Source organism: Cynara cardunculus, assembly GCF_001531365.2.
Source record: "Cynara cardunculus var. scolymus isolate 2C chromosome LG 3, CcrdV1, whole genome shotgun sequence".
Taxonomy (NCBI): Eukaryota; Viridiplantae; Streptophyta; class Magnoliopsida; order Asterales; family Asteraceae; genus Cynara; species Cynara cardunculus.
Window position 1 is genome coordinate 11424776 of NC_037530.1, and position 25061 is coordinate 11449836.

The window sequence follows — 25061 nt, forward strand, 5'->3', positions numbered from 1 at the left end:
TATAAAATTGTGGGATTTGTAAAAGATCTATTGAATTTAGATCATTAGGATAATGGGCTTTCTTGAACATAGGTTAATTGTGGCTTCTAATGTTGACGTATTTGTGGTTATAGATGATGAAGCAAAGGCACAAGGTGGAGATGGAGTCGAACAATGGAGAATAAGTAGGAGAAGGTGAACCTGAAGCTAGCAACAATGAACAAGAAGGTTGGGATGATTCATAGGTTATCATCTCTAGCTGTCTTTTGGTAGTCTTGCAAGTTGCAATGCATATATGGTATTTTGTAGGCAAAATTGATTTCTAGACCGATATCATCCCATGGTTGTTATGTTGACAAAGACAAATAATGTACCATTTTCCTAGCATTGACACCCTATATTGATGGTTGTAAAAGTAAGGTTTAATAGTGTATTAAATCGTTTGCAATGGCTGCAATACAACTTCTGCGAGGTGTATAGTGTCCTTAATGTACCGGTGGTTGTATATTTGCGTAAAAAGATGGTTTTCATGATGATGAAATCAAAATGGGTAGGCATCAAGGTTGTGAATAAATAAAGTTTGCCATATATCTCCAAGATCCGTATGATAATTTTTTTTAAAAGCAACGATATCAAGATGGTTAACTATCGAGATTGAAAAACACATGTGAAGACGGTTAAATATATTGGATTTTAAATTGTCATACAATTTTTTTCATTGATAGATTGTAATTGGAACCATAACTCTTATTTATTCAAATTGTATTAATATGTAAAGACCAAGTGTAAATTATATAATCGTTAAAATCTCCTCTAACAAAACCACTGAAACTTCAAAATCATTAAAATTCATTGCTCTCGCCGCATTGCGCGGGTACACTACTAGTTAGTTTTAAAATAAAAAATTAATATGACGTGGAGTATTATTTTTAAAATAAAAAATTAATATGACATGGAATATTAGTTTTAAAATAAAAAATTATTATGACATAAATATTAGTTTTGAAATAAAAAATTAATATGACATGAAATATCTTAGTTGGCAAAAGAAGTGGATGATGTCAACATTAACAGGTCAACAGGTCAACCAGACCCTTAAATAAACAAAAAGTTTGACAGAGACCCCTAAATGACAATTTTGAAAGTTGGTTCCCCAAAATAGAAATCAGGTAAAAGTTGGTTTCATTTTAGTGCAATTTTCCCATAAAACAAAACATTAAAGGGGGTGCTTGGAATTTGCTTATTTGACACAAATTATGCTTTTATACAGAAGTTCTTATCAACTTATTATACGTTAGAAAGATTTAACTTCTTTAAAAACTTCTTATTACCGGTTTGACACCGGTATAAGTGGTTTATCCAAACACTCAAAAGTACTTATTACCGGTGTCACATCAAAATAAGTTAATAAGTTGTTTTTATAAACAATCCAAAACATCTAGTAAAATTGAGATATATCTCGCTACATTAAACGAGTACTTTTTAGTAAGGATTTAAGTGAATAAAATAGGTATACTAATTTCTTAAATAACTATGATATCATGATTACCATAAACAAACCAATGGTGTAGTGGTGTTGACATGTGATTAGCCATTTTAGCCATCTCTAAATAAACCCATTGGGTCTTTATAATTGGGCCTTGTTCTTAAGTTTATTAGGCCCATCAATGTAAGATTCAAAATTAGGTTCGGGTTTCAGATTCAAAATTAGGTTCGGATTTTGCTTCGTTATGCCGTTTGGGACTTTGGGTTCACCATTTATCACTATTTCCAGTCTCCCGCTCACTTTCACTCCATATAACACTCTGTGTGTGTGTGTGTGAGAGAGAGAGAGAGAGAGAGAGAGAGAGAGGGCACTGAATCCTCCTGAGCCCTGAAGTTTGATGCTATAGATTAGGGTTATGGAAGGTGTATTCCTCCTTGATTCCAACAGCGACGTCGTCTTTCAAGGTATGCGTTAGCATTTTGCCTCCATTTTCTTCATCAATCTGATTCAGTATATTTGATTTGTAAAGAAAAAGATCTTATGTACTTGCAAGATCAAGCACTTGGTTTTGTCGAATTACGATCTCAAACCTAATGTTCCCATCCGGGTTCTAGGTTTTTATTCTTGACTGGGATAGTGCAATTCAAGGACTAGTAACTAATTCCCAGTGCGAATTAGGGTTTTATATTCTAAATCCATACGAGTTATTCATATTTTTTTAAACATGTCGCATTCACTCTTTTTCAAAGTTTCAATATATTATCACAAGATCAAGGGTATAAAATTTACGAAAATTGTTCTTGAGTTTTCACATTTGTTAGTGACTCAATAGTTAAAGTACCCGCAGCTATACTGGTCACTCGGTAGATCATGGAATCCCAAAATTGCGGTTAAAATTTGGATCTTGTTCTGTCTCTAGGAATCGTTTGTTAGTCTGAAAGTACTGCAGTTGTTAAGTCGTAAGTAGAGAAAAGATCTATAGTATTTGTAGTTAGATGACAAAAGCTCAGATTTTGCATACAAGTCTTTGCCCAAAAGATGCAGAGGTCCAGGTCTCATTATATTGTTTTTATCATTTTGAAATTTAATCAAACAAAAAGCACCCAGTATATCCCACTTGAAAGAAAGTAGGGTATGAGTGATATGTAAGCAGACTTGACCTCTACCCCAAAAGAGCAAAACGGTTGGTTTCACGAGAACCCCAAGCTTGTGCACGGGTATGAGCAAACAAGTAGAAGGGCTCATTTTGAAATTTAACACTGAGACCAGATCAAATTATAGGTCATAGCATCCATCTCCACATTGAATCTTCTCCTAAATGTTAAAATAGCTACAGATTAGAAGGTTTGACATATGTTCATGTAATTCTAAAATTTGCGAAACTGGATATGCCTAAAGTAGAAAAAATGGCAACAGAATCTACTGGAAATTCTGGGAGGAAAAAGCTTGCGGACATTAGTAACATGCCGCGGAAACCTAGTACTTTGAGCCAAGATAACAAGCCCCGGCCAAATTCCGCAACCGTGAAAGAGTATATAGAGCAGCTCCAAAAGGTACTAATTTTTGTAATTTTTTATAGCGATTCCTGAAACTTAGAGATGAACATAACCATGGTTTTGTGGCTTCTCTCATGTTTAACTGGTATTTACATGGTCTATGTTTAATCTAATCCAGGAAAATGCAGCACTCATGAAGCTCGTAGCAGATAAAAAGTATCCTTATAATAGTGATTTTTACAGTTCATATAGTTATGGGAGTTCCCAAATAACCTATGCTGTTAATCGTGCCTCTATAGCGGTGGTATCGCGGTTTGCGGTGGTAAGAGGATTAGCGGTGGTCAAATTGCGGCCTAAAATCACGGTGCTGCAAAAATCGGCGCTAACTACCGCTATTCGACCGCAATTTCTGGGTGGTATAGCGGTGAAAATACCGTGATTTGCATCCGAGGATCTTTAGGTTTTTGGGCTTAGTTAAACTTGGGATTATAATTGTTGGGCTTATTCAACGTTGGGATTTTTAGGTTTTTGGGTTTAATTTTTCAGGCTGTAGTTATTTCGTAATTTAGTTTACAGCAAATTAGGTTATGAATCGTTGATCTAAGTGACCAAACGACATGTTCCAGATCATAAACCTCGCCAACTGGTGTTCCTCTTGTCCATTGCTCTACAATCAATACAATTGGAATTACAAACTTTTCCTATTTTGTTGTGAAACAAACTTGTGTAAGTTAATGTTTTGATCTTGAAACTATACTTTTAATGAATACATATAATACGTTAAGGTATTTGTGCGCGCACACACACACACACATATATATATAGACATACATATATATAGAGAGAGGGAGACAGACAGGGAAGGGTTCAAACGAGAACACCTTCATTTTACGAGAACGCAAGAATACCCTTTTACCATAGACAATCACATGTGATACTATTATTCCATCTCATATGATGCACATGTAATACTAAATCAGAGACGCGGGCGATTTTCGATGCGATCTTGGTTGTGGGCCAAGTCGTCCTTACACCATTAAGCCCCCTCACAAGTATTATCACATGTGATAAGGATGTTGATATGATACTATAATCTATCAAGACCATCATATGTGATGCTAAATCATAGACGCAGACAACCTTTGGCGCGGCCTAAGTCGTAGAACACGTCATCCGCACATTACAGGGTCCCTCATGCATATTATCACATGTGATAAAGGTGTTCTCGCGTTCTCGTAAAGTGGAAGTGTTCTCGTTTGAACCTCCACGTATATAAACATACATATATATATATATATATATATAATTCTAATAATTATATAAACCACTATTTTTGGGCCGCTTTACCATCGCTATAATCGCTATTTCAAATCACAGTAGTGACCGTGATTTCGAATTTTGATCGTTGTAACAGCATAGCAAATAACCCTCTCCACTCAGACAATGAATATATGGTTTTCCTTAATATAGTTCCAGTAGAATTATTGAACTCAGTGGAGCTGAGTTACACAAACTGAGGATTACTTTGCAGAAGATGCAACAGCAGAATTTGCAGCTTGCCCAGTCAAATAGTCAGATGCTAGCGGTTTGTTTGCTTTACATAATACGTTCATATTGCTATAATTTTCTTGTCAGAAAGTTGTGAATACCTGGTGACATATTTCTTTAATCTTGCAGGAACTAAATTCTGGCAAGGATAGGGTAAGTTATGCAGTCGTCGTGTGGCAATTTTTAGTTTTCTTTACCAATATACATGATTATATTGATGACCTTCTCTATTTTTTTTTTCTGTGTTTTAGCTGAAAGACCTGCAACATCAGCTTGGATGCAAAAACGGTTTGCTTATAGCAAAAAAAATGGAGTTAGAGGTTAGTTTGTAGCACTTCATGTAGTTAGCAGACATGCTGTATTTTGCTTTATTTCATTTTTACATTCACGATGCCTGTTACCTCAGGGAAAATGGAAAACCAAAACATGTCAAACGAATGATCCTAAGGTTAGCATTTGAATCACATTGTCATTTTCATTGTGCTAGATAACTTGGTTCCTATATGATTTTATGCAACTTAATTAAAGACTCGTAGTTTTTTGTTACTAAAATTGGGTAAACATTTATTATTCACTGGTAGAGAATGAATGTATCTGAGCATGAGGAACCAGGAGTCTGTATAGTAGCAGAACGAGATAAAGACAAACAATGTAATGCTGGCGGAAGGCAGAAATCCAAAAGTTAGTCTAGTTTGTGTGGTTTGATTTTATTCTTGATTTATATTCAATATTAAATTAATTTTCTTGATTCTTGATTCTAGGTTTAGGCCCTTCTGTTAGGAAGGATCAGGATAAGGGTGTGGGTGACAATGGAAGGTATGCATTTCAATGAAGTTCCTTTTCCTTATTAGGATAAGACCAAATACATCTGAATCTTTTTATTTTCTCGTACAGGATCCGAGCTAGAAGGCAATCTGCTAGGTTTAAGCATGATGAACCAAAATCGACAAAAGACTTGTTCCATACAGATAATGTGGATCTTCCACCATGTCCGTTACTTGATGATACTATGCAAGAGGATGATTCACATTTGGTGAAGGTTTCAGTCAAGAAAGAAGATGTAGAAGGTGATTCTGTAAGTCTAGAACGTAGAAGATCGTCTATTTCAAGACCATCACGTGAAGCTGCTAAGAAGGTTCAGTCTTACAAAGAAATGAATGTTAAAGTGAAACTGCGGAGAACTGAGTGAGTGTTTTTCCAACTTCTTCTTGTTAGGAATTCTGAAGAGTTGAATTTGGTTTTGAAATGGGTGTGAAAGCTGCTCGGAAACTTCCCCTCCAATTGTTATCTGTACACACACACACACACTCACTGTTGACCTGCAACAATTTGGTTTAAATTCCATCTTGGGTGTAGGATGTATTGGACATATGATAGAGAAGTAGGTTTGTATTCAATTGAAGTGGGTATATTTGTTTGTAAGTTGTATGTTGAGCATTCACATATATCTGTTTAGTTTTATACAAGGTTCCAACCAATGAAGTAGATTATGTCCACTAAAGATGACATCTTGGAAATTACCATCATCATCCAACACTGCTTGCATAGTTTTAGATCTAGATTTGGTGGGTGTTTATGGTGACTGAGGTGTCTTGGTCAGCTTCCTCGACTAATCCCATGGAGCTGTGACCGTTTAAGTAGATGGTTGATATAGTCTACCCATAACTAAGCTATGCTGATAATCACGCTGCTGTAGTGTTGCTATAGCGGTGGTATCGCGGTTCATGGTAGTAAGAGGAATCGCAGTGGTCAAATCGTGGTGCCGCAAAAATAGGCGCTAACTGTCTTTATGCGATCGCAATTTCTAGGTGGTAGAGGTGAAAAAAAATCTGCGATTTGCATTTTAGGATTTTTAGGTTTTTGGGCTTAGTTAAACTTGGGTTTATAATTGTTGGGCTTATTCAGTGTTGGTTTTTTTAGGTTTTTGGGCTTATTCTACAGGCCGTAGTTATTTAGTATTTTAGTTTAGACCAAATAAGGTTATGAATCGTCAATCTACGTGACCGAGTGATGTGTTCTAGATCATTAGCGTCGCCAATCCGTGTTCCTCTTGTCCTCTACTTTGCAATCGACACAATTCAAGTTACAAACTCACTTTTCCTATTTTGTTTGTGTGGTACTTGTTTAAGTTGATGTTTTGATTTTGAAACTATATTTTTAATGAATACATGTAATATGTTATGTATGCATACATACATACATATATATATATACATACATACATATATATATATATACATACATATATATATATATATATATATATACACACACATATATCTAGGGTTGGGTTCACGTGAGACCAATGGTTTTTCGTGAGACCCGTAAGACCAATTTATGTTCATTGATCAACTTTATAAGTTAATGATCTAATGGTTTAAATTGCACGGTGGCAATTTTGTGATTATTGAGAAGTCTCGTGGCATTTATGAATGTTTAGATTTTCAGATTGTATATCTAATCCAAGGGTTAAGAATTGGTCTTACGGGTCTTACAAAAAACCATTGGTCTCACGTGATCTCAAGTCCATATATCTATACTATCTTATAAAGCAGATTTGATAAAAATCTTAAAAACAATCTTAAATACATAAGGTATTGTTTCTTTATGCATAAAATATTAAAAGTCTTAATTACAAGTCATTTATGCATAACAATGCTTTACTTTTTACAACTCATACTTTTAAGTTTTATCTTTCCCATATTTAGATTTGGTTCTTAGTAGACATTGAAAATTTAAACCATCTACTCCTATCAAATTTTGACCCTTCATGTTTTCAAGATTTTATCTTACCATTTCAAATTTCAAATGTAAACCTCAGATTTTCATAATTCACGATTGATTTTTCCCAATCACCTCCATTGCCTCAGCTACATTCTTCCTCGCCTCCGCCGTTCCTCACCGTCTCTCCTCTGGCCGCACCGACACCCTTACAACTTCCACACATTTATACTTGTATAAAGGTCTTCCTTTGGCTTTCCATTTTACTACTAGGGTTTGAGCTAGCTGCTTATTTTAAAGGTTGGCATTTCGGAGCTCCGGATCTACATTTACAGTATTTGTATACATTAACAAACCCATGTAGCTTTTAAGGGTTTCTTTGATTCAATATATTCGAGATAGGTTGTGATTCGGGTCGAGATCTTGCTCCACCTCTCCAGTCCTTGGCAAATGCTTGTATCTTGCTCCACCGCTCCAATCATTCGGGTTGTGATTAATAGTTTATAAATAATTGTAGAACTTACTAACACCAACATTTTGGATGGATGTATATTTGAATCTAAATTAGATACAAATATAGTAGGCTTTGTTACATCTTTAAGGAATTTGATATCTCAAAATTGAATAATTTTAATGAACTTTTTACATCTCACTGCATTGGTGCAGATAGACAACTATAATATATATATATATATATATATATATATATTATAAAATTCTAATAATTGATTGCATGGATGGTTTGCAAAAAAGTGCCAAGTGGATTGGGGTTATGCATATTATGTGGTACTTATTTGCAGATGTGCGAATACATCTGTATCTATATATTATGCTGATCCATCCCAGACTTATATATGCATGCAGATGTGCTTTTTTTATGTAACGTCCTTCTCAACCTTGCTGGATAACATGCTCTCTGCGCTTTCCTCCACTATTTTCTTTCTCAAAATGCATCTGTTTTTTCCGACCTATCTTTATTCTCTTATTAGCAAATTCATGCTATTTCCTAGTCACATTAGTATCACTTTTTGAAACAACTTATGCTTTTCTATAAAAACACTTATCAACTTATTATAAATCAAAAAGCTTTAACTTCTTTAAAAATTTCTTATTAACGGTTTGACACCGGTATAAGTTGCTTATCCAAACACTCAAAAGTGCTTATTACCGATGATACACCGAAATAAGTCAATAAGTTATTTTTATAAGCAATTAATTTTTTTTTTGAATGGCCAACAACTATATTAACAACAAAACATCCATCAGTAATAGACGAAACAATTAACAAAAAAATTTATATTCATGAATTTATTAAAACTATACCAAGAAAATATAATTTATATTATTATGAACTTATAAATACGTACAATATGTATCTAGAAGAAAATACGAAAAACGATTGTTAATGGTCTTCCTTCCACATTTTCCCTTTATCCAGACTCGATTGCAAAGACTCTCTTCATAAACATGTAAGCTTTTTACGTTTTAAGTGACTGTACTTCCTGCAAAAATGATGGAAATTCGTGTGGTCATATCCTTTTAAAACGACTTTAAAAAAAAACCATGTTCCACGTTGTTACATTTTTCATCTCTCTATAAACCAATACCAAACACGTATTCTCTTTTTCAATTCGGTCTTGATTTACATGTCTTTTTTTTAGTCAGTTTTATCTTTTCTTAACTAATTTATCAGCTCACCAACTAATTTTTCTGTTACCAGTAAACTTATCAGTTAACAACTAACTTTTCAGATAGTTAGTTTATTAAACATAATCTGTAGAGAACAATATAAAGATGGGTCGAAATCAAAAAAAGAAAAGAAAATAAGAATGATTGAATAATTAAAAACGATGTCACATGGGAAAGCCAAGATCTTCAACCCCTCAAGAGGAGGGTCGCCATCAAATCCATCCTGTGAAACACCAAAAACCGCGTTGATGCACGAAAGAAAACAATAATCACACTAATTAATTAAAAGTACCATAATTTTGTTGTTCAGAAAAATAAGACAAAATCATTTCGAATGCTTCTTGTCAACATCATCTTTTGGCTCCTCGTATGCATAAAACCATACAATAATTAACACTTAACGTTTTTATTTCGTATTTTTAAAGTTATTATTATAATGTTCAAGAATCAAGTAATACATCTGTTCAAGTTATAGATAACATGTAATCTTACGTTTTATTTTTAAAAACTCAGTATCATTCCTCTTGCAATATGATCGATAATTTTGACCATTAAAAATAAGTGAATCAAACCAATAAAGATTTGCAAGCATAATCTAAATGTGTAGCATCGTAACCATTAGCTTAGTAGCGATATTTAAGTGTAAAATTTAGATTCAAGAGTGTTAGTGTTATCGATTTTAATTGGGTATGATTGATTATAAAAGGTAAAAAAATGTGGTGATAGGTTATGATGAGCAAGTGTTTTGGGATAAGGAGTGTGGTTGAAAAATTAGCATGTTTTTTGGCAAATGGTTAGAAAAGTGATGGTAAAAGATATCTGGGGTTGATATTGTTGTCTCCATGTTTGGTGTGTTTGAGGTAAATAATATATGATTATGTCATTTTCATGATACAAAAGAATTGGGGTATCAAATTATTAAGTTAAAGTTCTTTGTGGACCAACACCCACCCTTTGCATTTTAGTGCCTAATAATGTTGTATCTTATATATTTTATAAGATATATATATATATATATATATATATATATATATATATATATAGGTGGAGGTTCATACGGGAACACCTCAATTTTACGAGAACGCGAGAACACCCTTATCACATGTGATAATACGCGTGAAGGGACATGTGATGTGCGAACGACGTGTTGTACGACTTAGACCGCGCCAAAGGTTGTCTGCGTCTATGATTTAGCATTACATGTGATGGTCTTGATGGATTATAGTATGTATCATATCAACAACACTCTTATCACATGTGATAATACTTGTGAGGGGGCTTAGTGGTGTAAGAGCGACTTGGCCCGCAACCAAGATCGCATCAAAAATCGCCTACATCACTGATTTGGTATCACATATGTATCATATGTGATGGAATAATTAATAGTATCACATGTAATTGTTTATAGTAAAAGGTGTTCTTACGTTCTCGTAAAATTAAGGTATTCTTGTTTTAACACTTCCCTATATAATATAGTTGTTACACATGAATAAATTAGTCATCTCATAAAATTGATCTTTCTATCTTGTAAGTGCATAAAGAATTTTTTATTTATTTTGAGTGTAATATATTATTATAGTCAAAGACCTTCCAGCTTAGTGGTAAAGGCTTGAGCATGACATAGTCATGAACCCGAGTTCGAGCCCTGGGAGGGGAGTGTTGGCGACATTTAAGTGGAGCCATGTAGCCTCCAAATTTGCCGGGGATTAGTCGGGCTTTGGCCCGGACACCCTTACAATATATATATATATATATATATATTATACACAGTAAATTCATATACACTCTTCATATTTGATGACTCTAATAATAATTTGGACAGTAGCGGACGAATAACCCTTTGAAAAGAATATCATGTTGTTATTCACAATAAATTTCAAGAACTATGATATTACATAATACGAATGTTTGTAATAAATTATACAAGCGTTTGGAAGCAAAACATAAGGATGGTATTTTCTCTATGTGCAAATGACGATGTGGATGATTTATATTCGTTACGGCAAGAAATTAAAAAGACAACAATTTTGTTTCTTAATTTGATCATAAAATTTTATGAAATGAAGTTAAGGGTTACATTCTTTTTATTGAAACTGTTAAATTTTAATCTGTTAATTCATTAAACTTATATAGCAGCTTTGGTCATTTCACTACCTTCTTGCGTTATAGTTTTTAAACATTATACGTTACACTGTATGCATACAATGGTGGAGCAATGCATTGCATCCATTTTATATGTATGTATGAAAGAGTTTCATATGGAGCTTATAAACAGGTCGTATCAGCCTCTTGAAGTAAAGATAGTTCGATGTTAAGCATTTATTTAAACAGTTTTTATAGAAGGGTGCTTCAAATCAATTCGTGAGAAAAGAAAGTTGATAGAATCGATGTAATGAAAATAAGTATGATTAGGATATAGTCTACATATCTGCTTTGAGACTCCACCTTTTAATAAGATATAGTGGATGTGTTTTATATGATTCTAAACCATATGTAATCATATACCATTATACAACAGAATATTACCACCTATTATCTAGTAAATATTATGTATCTAATATTGAGAGAATATTATCCCTGTATATTTGGTCATTCAAATCTTTAGGATTATGATCAAATCTGTAAGATTGTTGTTATTTTTTTGTTTACGATAGAGATTATGTTACAATATCTCATATCACCCTTATACCTACTTACACCTGTCTTTATATGTAATGAAATACACAAACAGTTACCTTTGTGATTATATGGTATCAAAGTTGCAGCTTATTCTTCATCCATAATCGATATGTCAAACCCTAACATTGCCAACCAGCTTCTCACAGCCACTAGTTCGACTTCTCCGATCAACTTTCAAATACCACGTCAATATCAAACTTGACCGTGACACAGTTCTAGACTCCAGTGGCAGATCTAGAAATTTTGATGATGGGAATCGGAATATAAGTAATGGTCATGTGCTCATGTTCTTGACAATGTCCTGTACTTAAATATTTTCGTTTTATTTATCTATTTGATTAGAATGATACTCTATAAGAAAATTATTTTTTTATTAACCTGGATATCCAACCCGCTATGCGAGCCGGCTAATCCTAGGACGTGCACTTGTTTTGCGAGTAGCCCAGAGTCACCGCATTTGAACCTGCGTGGTCACGGAGGGATTTTTATTCCTACTTGGATTTGAACCTGAGACTTTATGCCCTTTTGACCTTTGGAGCCCAAGTTCAAACCAATCAGGCACCACCCTTGTGGTTTAAAAAAACTTCTTTCGAATGGATCCAAAGAAGATCATTCAAATTAACGATCAGACATCAACTGATAAATCATAACTCTAACAATTAACAACAAAAAGTTAACAATTCGGCGTCAACTAACAAATCCTAACGACTAATAATTAACAAGGAAATTGACCAAAAATAATAATTTTACTCATGAAAATTTATTTTCTAGCCATGTTTCATCAAAGTTTCCAAAATATCATCAACTCCGCAAGTGGTAAAGCCGTAACTAGTGAAATGTACGTTTTCTTACTAGAAATAATTGATAAAATAAAAAAAGGTCATTCCGCAATTGGCTTGTTCGGCTTCGCAAGTGGATCGTTTGGCTCCTCATGTTTGACCCATTTTGTTTTTGGGAAGGTGGCTCCCCACTTGCGAAATTGATGATATTTTGGAAACTTCGATGAGAAATGGTTAGAATAAGTGAAATGACTATTTTGGTCAATTTCCCGATTAGTAATTATACATTACCTAACAAACTCTAACCCTACCAATTCACAATTAATGTAAAAAAATTATATAAAAACTCAACAATAAAATTGGTAAAAATATTTATGGTGTCAGATGTCAAAACACATATATTTATGAGAAATTAAATTTTATAACATAATAAACATTTTTTTTGAAACTTTATCCCGAAACAAACCTTTAGATCCGCCCTTGCTAGCCTCTCTCCAACCTTTCAACTTGGAAGAAGGAGTGCCGCAATGTAATCCTTCCAGTGAATTTAAACCCCAAGACGCCAATGTCATGACACCTCGGAGCTAATTCGGCCTTCACCACTTGGCTTTGTCGCGATTGATTTGTACTTTTTTTGGCTTTGATCTACTCTAACAGAGAGCAATCTAACCCTTATTCCTCATCCCTTTTCTAGACACGAGGCATGGCTCACTCTTGACCTCAACTTCCAAGCTCAAACTCGGGCTTGCCTTAAAAATCAACTTCATACGTTGATGAAGGCTTCGTTATCTATTCAAGAATACATCAAACATAAATGTAACCTTGTTGATTCACTGTCTAGAAATCTTCATTCTATTGCCAATGAAGATTTGGTAAGTCACATTCTCAATGGCCTTGACAGTTCTTATGGCCCATTACCATTTGTGACTGAATTTATGATGAAAACGGAGGATGTTCACATTGATGAACAAGTTCGCCTTCTATTTCAAGAGGAAGAACGTATTAAAAAAGCTAGGTAGCCCAACTTGCCATCTTAACCTCACCAACGCTCTACTCTCTTACTGCTCCTTCGGCCAACGCTGCATACAACCACAATCCCCCTGCAACAATCATCGCTCGTCACCTAACCTTGGAGACTCCCCTGATACCTCATCTGGAATATCTTTTCATAATATTCAATGTCAGATTTATTGCAAGATGGGACACCCGACTATTGATTGTTTCAATCGCAACAATCACAATGCTTATTGGGGTCGACAACTTCCTCCTTGCTTTGACCGGTTAGCCAACTATGCCTCTCCATATGCTATTATTGATCTCTTTTGGTATTTTGATACTGGCGCCACCGATCATGCACTCTTGATCTAAGCAAATTAACCATCTCAAAAAAGTATCGTGGGAACAACATACTATATGTGGGTAAGGCTAATCAATTGTTTATTTCACATTATGGTTCTTCTATTTTGCCCCTATGTTTGAATCTCTTCACATTATGTTCAAATCTATACAGTTGTGATAAAGATTAATTATGATACCATATCTCATATCACCCTTATACCTATTTATATCCATCCGTCTTTGTATGTAATGAAATAAACACAGAACGTCACCTTTCTGATTATATCATCAATTCTTGATTACGGTAGTTTTGCATCAAAACAACCGCATTTTAGACTTAAAATATCTCCTTGATTACAGACACTCCTTAAACTCTCTATCTCACATCCATCACAGATTTGTATTAAAACTATATCTATTTCTAGTTTAAAGCACACGGCTAAAGTTCCTATGACCATGATAAAGAAGCCATTTTATTTGACATTTCAGGCTATTCTTTCTTCTTTCTGTTTCAAGATTTGATGTGTGATGAATGTTTTCATGATCAGACAATACAAAAAGCACCGAAAAGAGACTATTTATTGTCTTTTATACAAACATATCCAACCTCGATCAAACGTGCATATGAAAAGGAACAAATAAAGAAGGCAAAACACTATTTTAGTTCATGCTAAAGAAAAAGGTGTTTGGAATAAATGGTCATAAATTTCCATTGGATCGAACAAAATCTTGGACTTGTATCTTTATATTCTTTTGAATACCATCAAAAGTGTATAAAACAATAAATGATTCCTCAACCATATGAAAAGAAAGGAACCAAATATTCCATAATAACGTTGAACAACAAGTTGGGGTTTTTTTTCATAATAATTACAAGTGGATTACAAATACGTTTGAAGCATAATATCATAAATATAAACTCGGGTTTTGATTCTTCTGTTTTTGTCACACCCTTAGAACTAGGTTCCCTTACCATATCAATGATCGCACATGACTTCTGTGTTGTGTACCACTGATGCTACAAAAGGTTAAGACGTCTACTATCGTTTTAATAGAATACTTCACTGTTACAAATTTTTAAGACGATACAACGTAGTAAACCATGTGTCATGCTAAAGATTTTCGAGATTTTCGGGCAATGCAAATCATTAGCATGTTAAGATGTTTACTATCGTTCTAATAGAATACTAAATGAGACTTTTTATGTTTATGATCAATTATTATTGTACATACAAAATAAAAATCACTTTTTAATGCACAATTTTACATATATTTTAATACAGTAATCATGTGACGTGTTAAAGAATTTGACCATGCATTACAACAAAATTGGTATGTCAGGATGTCCGCAACCGTCATATAGTATTTAACGAGACTTTTGAGTTTAGGATCAATGATACGTTTTATACAAATATCTTAGAATAAATGGTTCGAATGAAAAGTTCCATTATTATTATTATTCTATTTTAAGATGCCAAAACACCATGAAATATCGTATTTAATTCAAATATAATTTCAATATTTCACTTATAATGTCTTGGCAACTTTATAAGATCCGAATCTTATCCATCTTTAATTTATTATTAATTAATTAATTAATTAAACTTAACATAATATTCTTTTGGTCCTTAATGCTACCTCATTATGGTGTTGACATATTTTAAAATTTAATTCCTTTTAGGTGACTCAAAAATATTTGTATTGGTTTTGCATTAAAATAAATGGATCCTCTGATTCTCAATCGGATTGTCTTTTCAGGTTTCATCGGTGTTGCTCGTACCTCGTGATGTGCCCATATAAGCATTTATCCAGAATTTGTTTTAATAATCGTTACAAAATATTAATGGATCGAACATGTCTAAGAGATTCTTAAAACAACAAGATTTTAAGAATTTCAGGCATGTTTTTTTTTGCTTTAACTAATCTGAAACATTTCACTAATATGGCAAAAAATAGGATAGAGAATTTAAAATTCTTGGAATTTGAAGAATTCCACAAAAATAATTACAATAAAAAAGAAAATTATTTTTAATATATTCTCACTAATAAAAGATTTTGAAATCAAATTTTTAAAGAGAGAAATGATATTCTATTAGGTGAATAAAATATTTTAATAATATAATAACTGTTATAATCTACAAAATGAAGAATTTGGTGAAACTGAATTTATTTTTCTTCTAAACATTTTAAAGTTTCATTTTTCATCTTATAAAAATTTTGAAAAATCTGTTGGAAATGCTCTTAATTATTTGATAAACTTCAAAATTTGTGAGATATATCTGTGAGAACTTCTAAGTTAAGGTTTTTTTTTATTAACCTGAACATCCAACCCGTTATGCGAGTCGACTAATCCCATGACGATCACCTGCTTTGCAGATAGCTCATAGTCACCGCATTTGAACATCCATGACCACAAGGGGATTTTTATTTCTCTATGGATTTGAACCCGAGATCTCCTGGTACTTTTGACCTTTGGAGCCAAGCTCAAACCAATCAAGCACCACATTTGTGGTTTTTTAAGTTAAGGTTTTGTTACACATGTAATTAATATACTAATTAATATGTATTTGTTAAACAATGTATTTGTTTCGTATGTATTCAGTTCACAAATATAAAACGTTTTTTTAAGTGTTTTACGTCCTCAAAATTCACATTATGAACTAAAATACATATGAAACAAGTTATATGTTAATCATTACATTAAATTTATAGTTATCTGGTAAAAAAGATCACACTCAGTAAATTGATTTTCAAAAATCTTATGATTACTTTTCCAAAAAAAGTCTTGCATACACTTTAAAGTTGTTAACTTACTATTTATGTTAATTGAATTTTTATTATAATTATTGACAATTTTAACAAGTGTTTCCCGTAAATTCAAATAAAGCAAATTAGTATTAGGGAAATGTAATTTGGAGGGCCCCACAGTCACCCGTGAGATGTGATGGGACCCACAGGGAACGCGTGGAGCAGTCAAATTTGCACTTGTTGCTTTTCCACTTCATACGTAGGTTTGTTTTGTGTACTCCCAAAGGGGTTCTCTGGGCCCCATCGTTATTATCCTTTTTATTTTTTCCCTCCAAACCTTTTTTTACCATTAATATTTCCCTCCAAATTATATTTTTAGACTAAACTACACACTTGGTCCTTGTGTTTTGTTATAGTTTCTATTTTCATCCCTACATTTTTTCTTATTCCAAATTCACCATTGTGGTATGATTTTGCTCGATTTTGGTCCCTCCCACTAATATCTTTAAAAACCCCTTAAGTAAAGAATATTATTTTAGACAAATTTGGTCCATATGGTTTGTTGGTTATAACACTTTTGGTCCCTACAGTTTTGAAATTACAAGATGGTTATTGTGGGTTGTAGAAACGTCTCTTCCTTTAACATATGTTAAGAAAATTCATTAAGTCAGAGATATTTTAGTCTTTTTCACTTTTATATATTATTCTTTAATAAATAAATAAATAAGCATGTAATTTATAAGGACCAAAAATGTAACTTGCTCTAATTTATATACAAAAAATGTAACTTACTCTAACACACACACACACTTCATAAGTATCGTACAGACTACAGAGCCAAGACAAGTCTTCGCCGACATACATCTTTCTGAGGACAAATCGATAGAATGAGTACCTTTCCGTAGAGTGCTATGAAGCATGGCTTCTTTCCATCTAATTCGGGATGCTTTTCTTCTTTCCTTTCTTTCTTTAGGCAGAGACTTAGCTCAAAGTCAAGAATAGAGTACATGTATAACACCCCTAGATCCACATTTGCATATAATCATATATTACATATAACGACAAAACTTAATAGTACACATTCGGCCCCAACAAGTACAAGAAGCTATATTACAAAATTAACAACCAAATTTTTCCTTAACATTCTTGTACATAACTTGTATGTATAACAAGTATTCCAAAACCAACACATAACATACTCTTCTTCATAATCCCTGTAAGCACAAAACGAAAATTCACATTGCCTCCCTTTCCCTTATCCCTTGATAATATCTAATCTGCAATGCACATTTTTGAAACACAAAATGAGTGTTAGACCTTGAGATCTAGTGAGAAATTCTTTTTTATATAATTACAGGGTGAAAATCATCAAATCCTATTATAAAATCATATTTGTAATTATACAAATATATATAACCTTTTGATAAAATATAACTCAAATATCACATTCAAATATGGATTTATAAATCTTTCTTGCCGCACATGGAGCGTGACCACTCAGCTCATCGCATCACTCTGTGCGAGATTCTCAAATTCCTCGCATCACTTTGTACGGGATCACCCAGAGCCCCTCTGGCCCTTAAGGACCAAAGCTCATCTGGTCCACCAACCAGAGCAAAGCCAAACTAAAACAATGCCACTAAAAGCTAACTTGAAGTCTAGGCCAACTCAAAGCAATATTAACATAAGACATGATCAACTAGTGCTTCTGGTCATCGATTAGAAGTAAAAGAAATCTAGAGACAAGCCAACCAGAGCCCCTTTGGAACGACCAGATCCTCTGGTCTTACCAACCAGGGGTTCTGGTCTTACTAACCAGAGGTTTTGGTCTCAAACTTAAAAGACCAAAGATGCATGATCAACTAGAGGCCCTTTGGACGACTAGAGCCTCTGGTCTGTCTTAACTAGAGCTTAAGGAAAATAAGAAAGAGTTATATATGAAGGCAAAAAGATTTTAAACATAACCAGAGGCTCTCTGGTTAAAACATGAAAGTTAATCGGAGCCTCTCTGGTCCTCTACCAAAGGTTGGAAATGGTTAAGTCCAAAAGATTTTAGCTACATAAATTATGCTTGGAACTAAGAGCTTGGATACAAAGCTTGGACTTACCATTAGATTTCAAGATACATAGCCTCTAGGTCAAGATATGTTGAACATTTTAAGAACTTGGGTCTTTGATTACAACAAGAGGCCTTCTAGTTGGACATGAAGACCAACCAGAGCCCCTGACTCCTCATCAAACCTTTACTTTAATGAAATAACTTGAAGTATAACTAACCAGAAACCAAACCAAACCAAACTAAACCAAACCAAAAATATTGTTAATTCAAAGAACAACCAATCAAAGCCTCTTTGGTTATAGACACTTTTCCTCCTCATCATAATAACGTTGTTATCATATCAATTAAGAGCAATGATCCCAAGTCCTTGCGTCACACAATGGCGATAACTCAAGATCATTGCATCCCATGGATGCGATAACAAAATATATAATCAAAACTCAGATATGACAATTGCCACCCTTATTCCAAGGTACGCCTCTCATTGATATTCCACCCTTATCCCAATGTACATCTTTCCTTGATATATCACCCTTATCCCATAGTACACATCTACTTGATATGCCACCCTTAATCCCACATAAATATAACCATAACCAAATATGTCATTTTTTTTACCAAGAATGGCATCAAAACAGTTCTATAACAAAAACTCGTATTAAGAACTTTTACAGTTCTAAACCCAGTTTTATTATCAACTCAGAATAGCTTTAAGAACAGTTTGCCTTCTTCCATATAAGAACCAACCAGTTCAGTATTTCAAATACTAAATATAGAAAGTTAATAACATAAACTCACCTTATATTCACGTATACGAAGATGAAATTCGCAACAACGATTTCCAAATATAACCACAGAATCAACTTCTTCTTCTACAAATTAATGTAGGATTTGACACAAGAAACATACACACAATAAAGTTTTTCTTTTGTTTTCCTTCTCAAAGATAAGATAAATCTTATCTTTTTACTTTTATACAATCATAAAAATTCACAGGCGGTGGAGTTAATTGTTTTAAAACTATTATTTTCACATTTATCCCCATAAATTAAATTATGCATAAAATTATAGACGGTGGTATTATTATAAGCAAGTAACCACATAAACAATTTAAAATTTCTTTACTTACCAAAATCTTTCAAAAACCATACAAATTTATATAACCGAAATAACCTTGTTATCACAACATGGGGGATCATGTTCAAAAGGAAAGCTTGAAAGAAAGCAGCAATGGTCGGGTTGGTAGTACCATACTACATTCAATAGATTCTTTTAGAAAGTATCAACTTTCTAGCTCTACAAGGAGCCTTCCTCTTTAGATGCTTTCTTTTGCATTGATCTGGAGTTGAGGTCGCAACCACTATCATATTAGATAGTGTTCGAGACTGCTTCCGCGCGGTTTAGCTCGACTATCCAACAGAAAGAACCTATCTTTGACGTTCTCGGGTTCGACGCCCCATAGTTTCGGCAGCCAAGTTGAAATATAAATTGGGGCTATTTTGTTTCTCATTGTGATTCTTGCCTAGATAGAATTAAGAAAGGACTTTTGGTAGTAGTGCTGAAATCTTAAGCTATGGACTCACGTGATAGAAAATATATGAAAAAGGAATGGGATTTCCCCCGTCTTCGTTACCAATAAACCCCCTGTTGGTGTTTGCTTCCATCACCAAAGCTCCTGTTGTTGTCTTCGATCACCATCACGATTCTATGTCACGACCAACTTACAAACCCTTCTGAATCAACCACTGTGAATCATTTTCGTTTCAGACCCATCGAAGGTCCAATTCCACCAACGAAGATTACAACAGTTCTATGTCCTTGAGATTTTGGATTTGATTTAGATTTTAGGGTTCTTGTTTATGATTTGATAGGGTTCTTGTATCTGATTTAGATTTCACTTACTATATCAATTGATAGGGTTTGATCTTGAGGCTTGAATTTCACTTAGATTTTTGGTAGTGAATGGTGGGTGGTGGAAATTTGAGAAGATGGTCGGAGTTAAGTGATGGTGGTGGTATGGTCGGAGGTGCAAATTGGGGAGAGAGGGTGCAAATTAATTTTGAGATATAGATTTAGATTTAGATTTAGTATTGAATTTTTATTTTGGTTTGGCCAAGGAAGGGGTGATCTTTCTATATATACATATATATATATATATAGATATATATATATATATATTACATAATATAATTAATATAAGTATATACTTAATTATGCTTTTTTGAATAAACTACAAATTTGGTCCTTGATTTTATTTTTAAAGCAAAAACATGATAGAAATAAAAAAAAGACTAAATTACCTTTGACTTAACGGGTTCTTCTAATGGGCTTACGGAGAGGGACCAAATCCGGTCGTTTTTACATACCACAGTGGTGAATTTGTAATTTTGTAACTATAGAGACCAAAAGTGTTATAACCACCAAACCATAGGGACCAAAGTTGTAGTTTACTCTTTTTTTAAAGTAAGTTACAAATTTGGTCCATGTAGTTTTCATTCATCTAGATTTTATATCCTTACAGTTTTTTTTTATTCCAAATACGTGATTGTAGTATGGAATTCTGATCGATTTTAATCCCTCCCACTAATATCTATAAAAAACATGTTAAGAGAAGCATTTGGTTCTTTTTTTTTAAATTTTCCTCTCATTTTCTTTAAAAATAAGAACAGTGTATATCATACATACATATAACACCCACACATATGCACACCCATATACATATACAAACACAAACACAAACACAAACACCAATAGATAAAGGGGATAGAGAGACATAGAGACAGAAGCAACAACCACAAAACAAAGGCAGAGAGAAACAACATGCCCTTCTCTGATTATATTTTCCAACGTCCCCTTCTCCAATCATCTTCTCCTATGTTTTCCATTCTTTTAATAGCCAAATCAAAAGAAAAGCGAAGAGAAGCATCGACTACAAAATGAAGCCCCCCATCACCTACAACCTTCCCAAGGGCCACTCCTCCAAACATTCAACACCATTTCGTCTTATCGAATTGCAACAACACAATACATAAAAAAGGAGTCATATTGTATATGTATACACATGATTTGGTGGAATGAGATGCTCCATTTTGCTTCTAGGGCTTCAATCGCAATTTTACGACAACAACATCATCGATCGATACAAATGGCAATGTTCAAGAAACAGAAGGAATTATGAACGCTAGAAAAAGGACCCAAACTTTATTTCTTTATGGGTTCAAATCTTTAACTTGACCATCTTTGTCTCTCTGATTCCATGTGTGACACCAACATTATCCCAAACTTCTAAAATGAGTGCCTAAAAACATTAAATAGAGACAATTGAAGTAATAATATAATCAAAAAAATTTGGGTAAAAGGGAAGAAAATGAACACAAAGCATATATGTAGCATTTTATTTATTTATTACAACAAAATGTGATAAAAGAGAAAGAACATCAAAATACCACCATCACTTAATAAATTTTAAAATGATGTTACTGGGAGGGACCAAAATCGACAAAAATGCATACCAATGGAATAAAAACACTGCAAGGTCCAAAACTATGAAAAATGACAATTAAAGGAACCAAATCTATAAATTGTCCATGTGGTTTTTCATTTTCTCTTGATATAATTAGTTTATTTACTACAAAAGAATTCCTTTCTCTCTGCAATTTGCTTTGGACATGGTCTCTATGTTAAATGTCCGTTAGATCAGGACCGTTAAGTCACCCCACATGCCAAGCACATAGCGTACTTTTTTTTCTCCTAATTTTTATTAAATACTTTCAGTGTACATGTGTGAAAAACACGCATATGAATACATAAAACATTTAAAAAAAAAAAAAAAAACTCACCCTTCTTCCTCATCCCCCCAACCCACCACCTGACCTCAACCCCTCCCCAGCGTATTTGTCAATGAAAATCCACTTTTCCTTCACTTTCACCTCCAACCCCCCTTTCTTCAACAAACTTCAGTGACTGTTTTGTAACCTCTTATGGCATTCCCTTTTCTCATAAGCACTTGCAGTATTAAGGTTTAAATCCCTCTATCTTTCAACATAAGGATTTTCGATATGATATGTCTAATTATATTCGGTATTACACTACAAAACTCAACAAAAATATCTCTAATCTTCCTCTTACATTTCATTATGTTTCGAGTATTCTTCTTGTTACTTTCAGTTTAAGTCTAAAAACGTACAAAATATCTCAAATCTCTCTCGATTTATGATTCTTATTCTGCGTCATGTATTATTTGATTTAGTTTCAGTATGAGACTACAAAACCCAACTAAAGTAGTTCCTTTTTGACCTCTTGATTCTTATCTGCTATATGCATTTGATCAACTTCATTCATTTCTAGTACATTATGAAGCATGGTCCTAGACCGGGGAAGAAACATGGTGGTGTCGGTCAATGGATTCAAAAGTAGAGGCATGGAGGTCCTGTGGTGGATTGAGGAAGGAGAACGGTGGGTTTTTGTTTGTTTGTTTGTTTTTTTTTCCTATAATGCTTTTGTATCATACAAGTTTTATAAAATTGTACAATAAATAATAGGTAAAAAGAGTAAAATAGTTGTACATGCTCAGTGCATGGGGTGACTTAACAATACTCATTTAAGAGACATTAAACTCAAAGACCATATCCATTTTATAATAAACATATTGTAGGGATTAAATCAGGTGAAATGTAAACCACAATGACTATTTATGTAACTTACGCTAATATTTTCATTGTACTGTTCTAAGATGCATACAAGAGAACTTGTATATATGGAATTTAAAACAAGAATGAACAAATGAAATGTGGCAATTGAGGTGACAAAAGATGACTTTGTCCATGAAGTCTCAAGCCATAACTATTGATCGAAAGAAAACATAATATTTGGAACTTTTGATAACTAAAATTCAAGATATGAACACGTTAAAAATACAAAACTTTGGTCTTACGATCCATTTTCCTTTCTTTAACTTGTTAAGGGCATTTTTTGTCTTTTTAATATATTTTTTCGAAAAACTATTGGTTTCCCTTTTGAAAATCGGGTTTCAAGATAAAAACATAATATCATGGTCTATCTTAAAGAAAATAAAAAAATTGGGTGTCTAAATAAGAAAACGGAGTGTCTCAAATGCTATGAACTTGAAGGCAGTTCTTAAATGTTTTGAGCTATCTTTGGGTCCAAAAGTAAATCTTGACAAAAGTAAATTATTTGGTGTTAAGAGTACCCCTACTTTTGAGATAGATAACATGGCGAAGGCATCTTATATATTTGCGTTATAGTACGGCTATTTTTCGCTTTCTTACAACGAGCTTCCGATTCAAGTTGATATGAGCAAGGCGGTAAACTGGATTCCAATCGTAGAATTTTTTAGAATAATTAGCTGACAAATTGGAAAAGGAAATTGATATCCTTTGGAGGTCGGATTACTTTGCTGAAATTATTTTTGGGAAGTTTGTCACTTTATTACTTCTCTTCTTTTTGTACCTTGATTTGTATGTTGAATCTGATTGAAAGAGTGAGAATAATTTATTTTGGAGAGGGGGAATGAGTTGGTTTCTAAATTGAATTGGGTGAAATGGGTTAATATTCTTAAAAGAGTTCGAGAAGGAAGGGCGTAATATCGGTGGTCTTAGATCCCAAAATATGAGCCTTCTAGCTAAATGGTGGTGGCGCTTTTTCGAGGAGGAAATTGTTGAAAATCTTGGTATTGTTATTTCAATCACTTGAATAAATTCTGGGATCTTGTATCAGTTTTTCTTTCCAAATACTACATTCTGACCCTTTAATGCCTTAGTTTTCACGAAATCAGTATTGAGACAATCCAAGAATCACTCTTATCTTTAAGGTAGAAAAACTCGAGTATTTCACACTCTAGATAAACGTTTTATATATTTATTGGAAAGATCGATGGTTCCTGTACAGTTAAGCAATTAATATATAACTGTATAACAGTCACAATTGCTTGTGGATACGTTAGAAACGAATCATAAACAAGCTTAGAGTCTAAGTCAGAAAACAACTTAGAGATCGAGTCAAAAACTAACTCAGAAGCTGTAAGTCAAAAGCCTTCACAATCAGAAGCTTCTTATTCAACTCAGAGACTTCTGATTCAATACTTAGTCTTTAAAGCACCAAGTTTCCAACCTTTTGAATTTCACTTAGAATGTTCAACTCTAACAGTTTAAATATCATCGCCAGAGGATTGTCCCCAGGACCCCACCTTATGGTGATCTAAGATGATAGGGGAATCATTTGTAAGTGTGCACTCCGCACCTCCCAACTTACGTTATGTTTGTCTTGTCACCTAATCTATCTCATGTAAATCTCAATTACCCCGAAAATGCTTAACGACACTAAAATCACCAACAGAAAACAAAGTCAGGTAATTATACGTTTATATAAAGGTTGGTTTAGTTTTTCCGAAGCTAGGCTCATTAAAAATGGATTGACTTGGGGTGGAATCATAAAGTGTGGAGTAGCTTAAACGATTCTTCTTTTGAGAAATTTGTAACACCCATGATTTCAGGGTGTTTGTTGGGATCCTGTTCGTGGTC

General features: G+C 33.5%; 1 protein-coding gene across 3 annotated transcripts; it reads left to right on the forward strand.

The window, feature by feature from the left end:
- Window positions 1-1786: 1786 nt before the first annotated feature.
- LOC112508480 (SHUGOSHIN 1-like) lies at window positions 1787-5954 on the forward strand. 3 transcript variants are annotated; one of them, XM_025113106.1, is made up of 10 exons: window positions 1787-1929; window positions 2864-3018; window positions 3140-3177; window positions 4438-4546; window positions 4639-4662; window positions 4761-4829; window positions 4916-4957; window positions 5091-5190; window positions 5271-5325; window positions 5404-5954. In XM_025113106.1, exons 1-10 carry the CDS (start codon window positions 1881-1883, stop codon window positions 5696-5698), a joined length of 936 nt encoding a protein of 311 aa, XP_024968874.1. In that variant the 5' UTR covers window positions 1787-1880; the 3' UTR covers window positions 5699-5954. The 3 variants fall into 3 exon arrangements, with proteins under 3 accessions (XP_024968874.1, XP_024968875.1, XP_024968876.1); XM_025113107.1 differs by having other exon boundaries at window positions 1807-1929; window positions 2867-3018; XM_025113108.1 differs by having other exon boundaries at window positions 1807-1929; window positions 2882-3018.
- Window positions 5955-25061: the final 19107 nt, after the last annotated feature.

Excerpts from the sequence above, each read along its gene's own strand:
- LOC112508480 (XM_025113106.1), top strand. The coding sequence starts at position 1,881 with ATGGAAGGTGTATTCCTCCTTGATTCCAACAGCGACGTCGTCTTTCAA. Across the intron at positions 4,830-4,915 it reads CAAAAAAAATGGAGTTAGAG|GGAAAATGGAAAACCAAAAC; the intron begins GTTAGTTTGTAG and ends CTGTTACCTCAG. Across the intron at positions 5,191-5,270 it reads CGGAAGGCAGAAATCCAAAA|GTTTAGGCCCTTCTGTTAGG; the intron begins GTTAGTCTAGTT and ends TCTTGATTCTAG.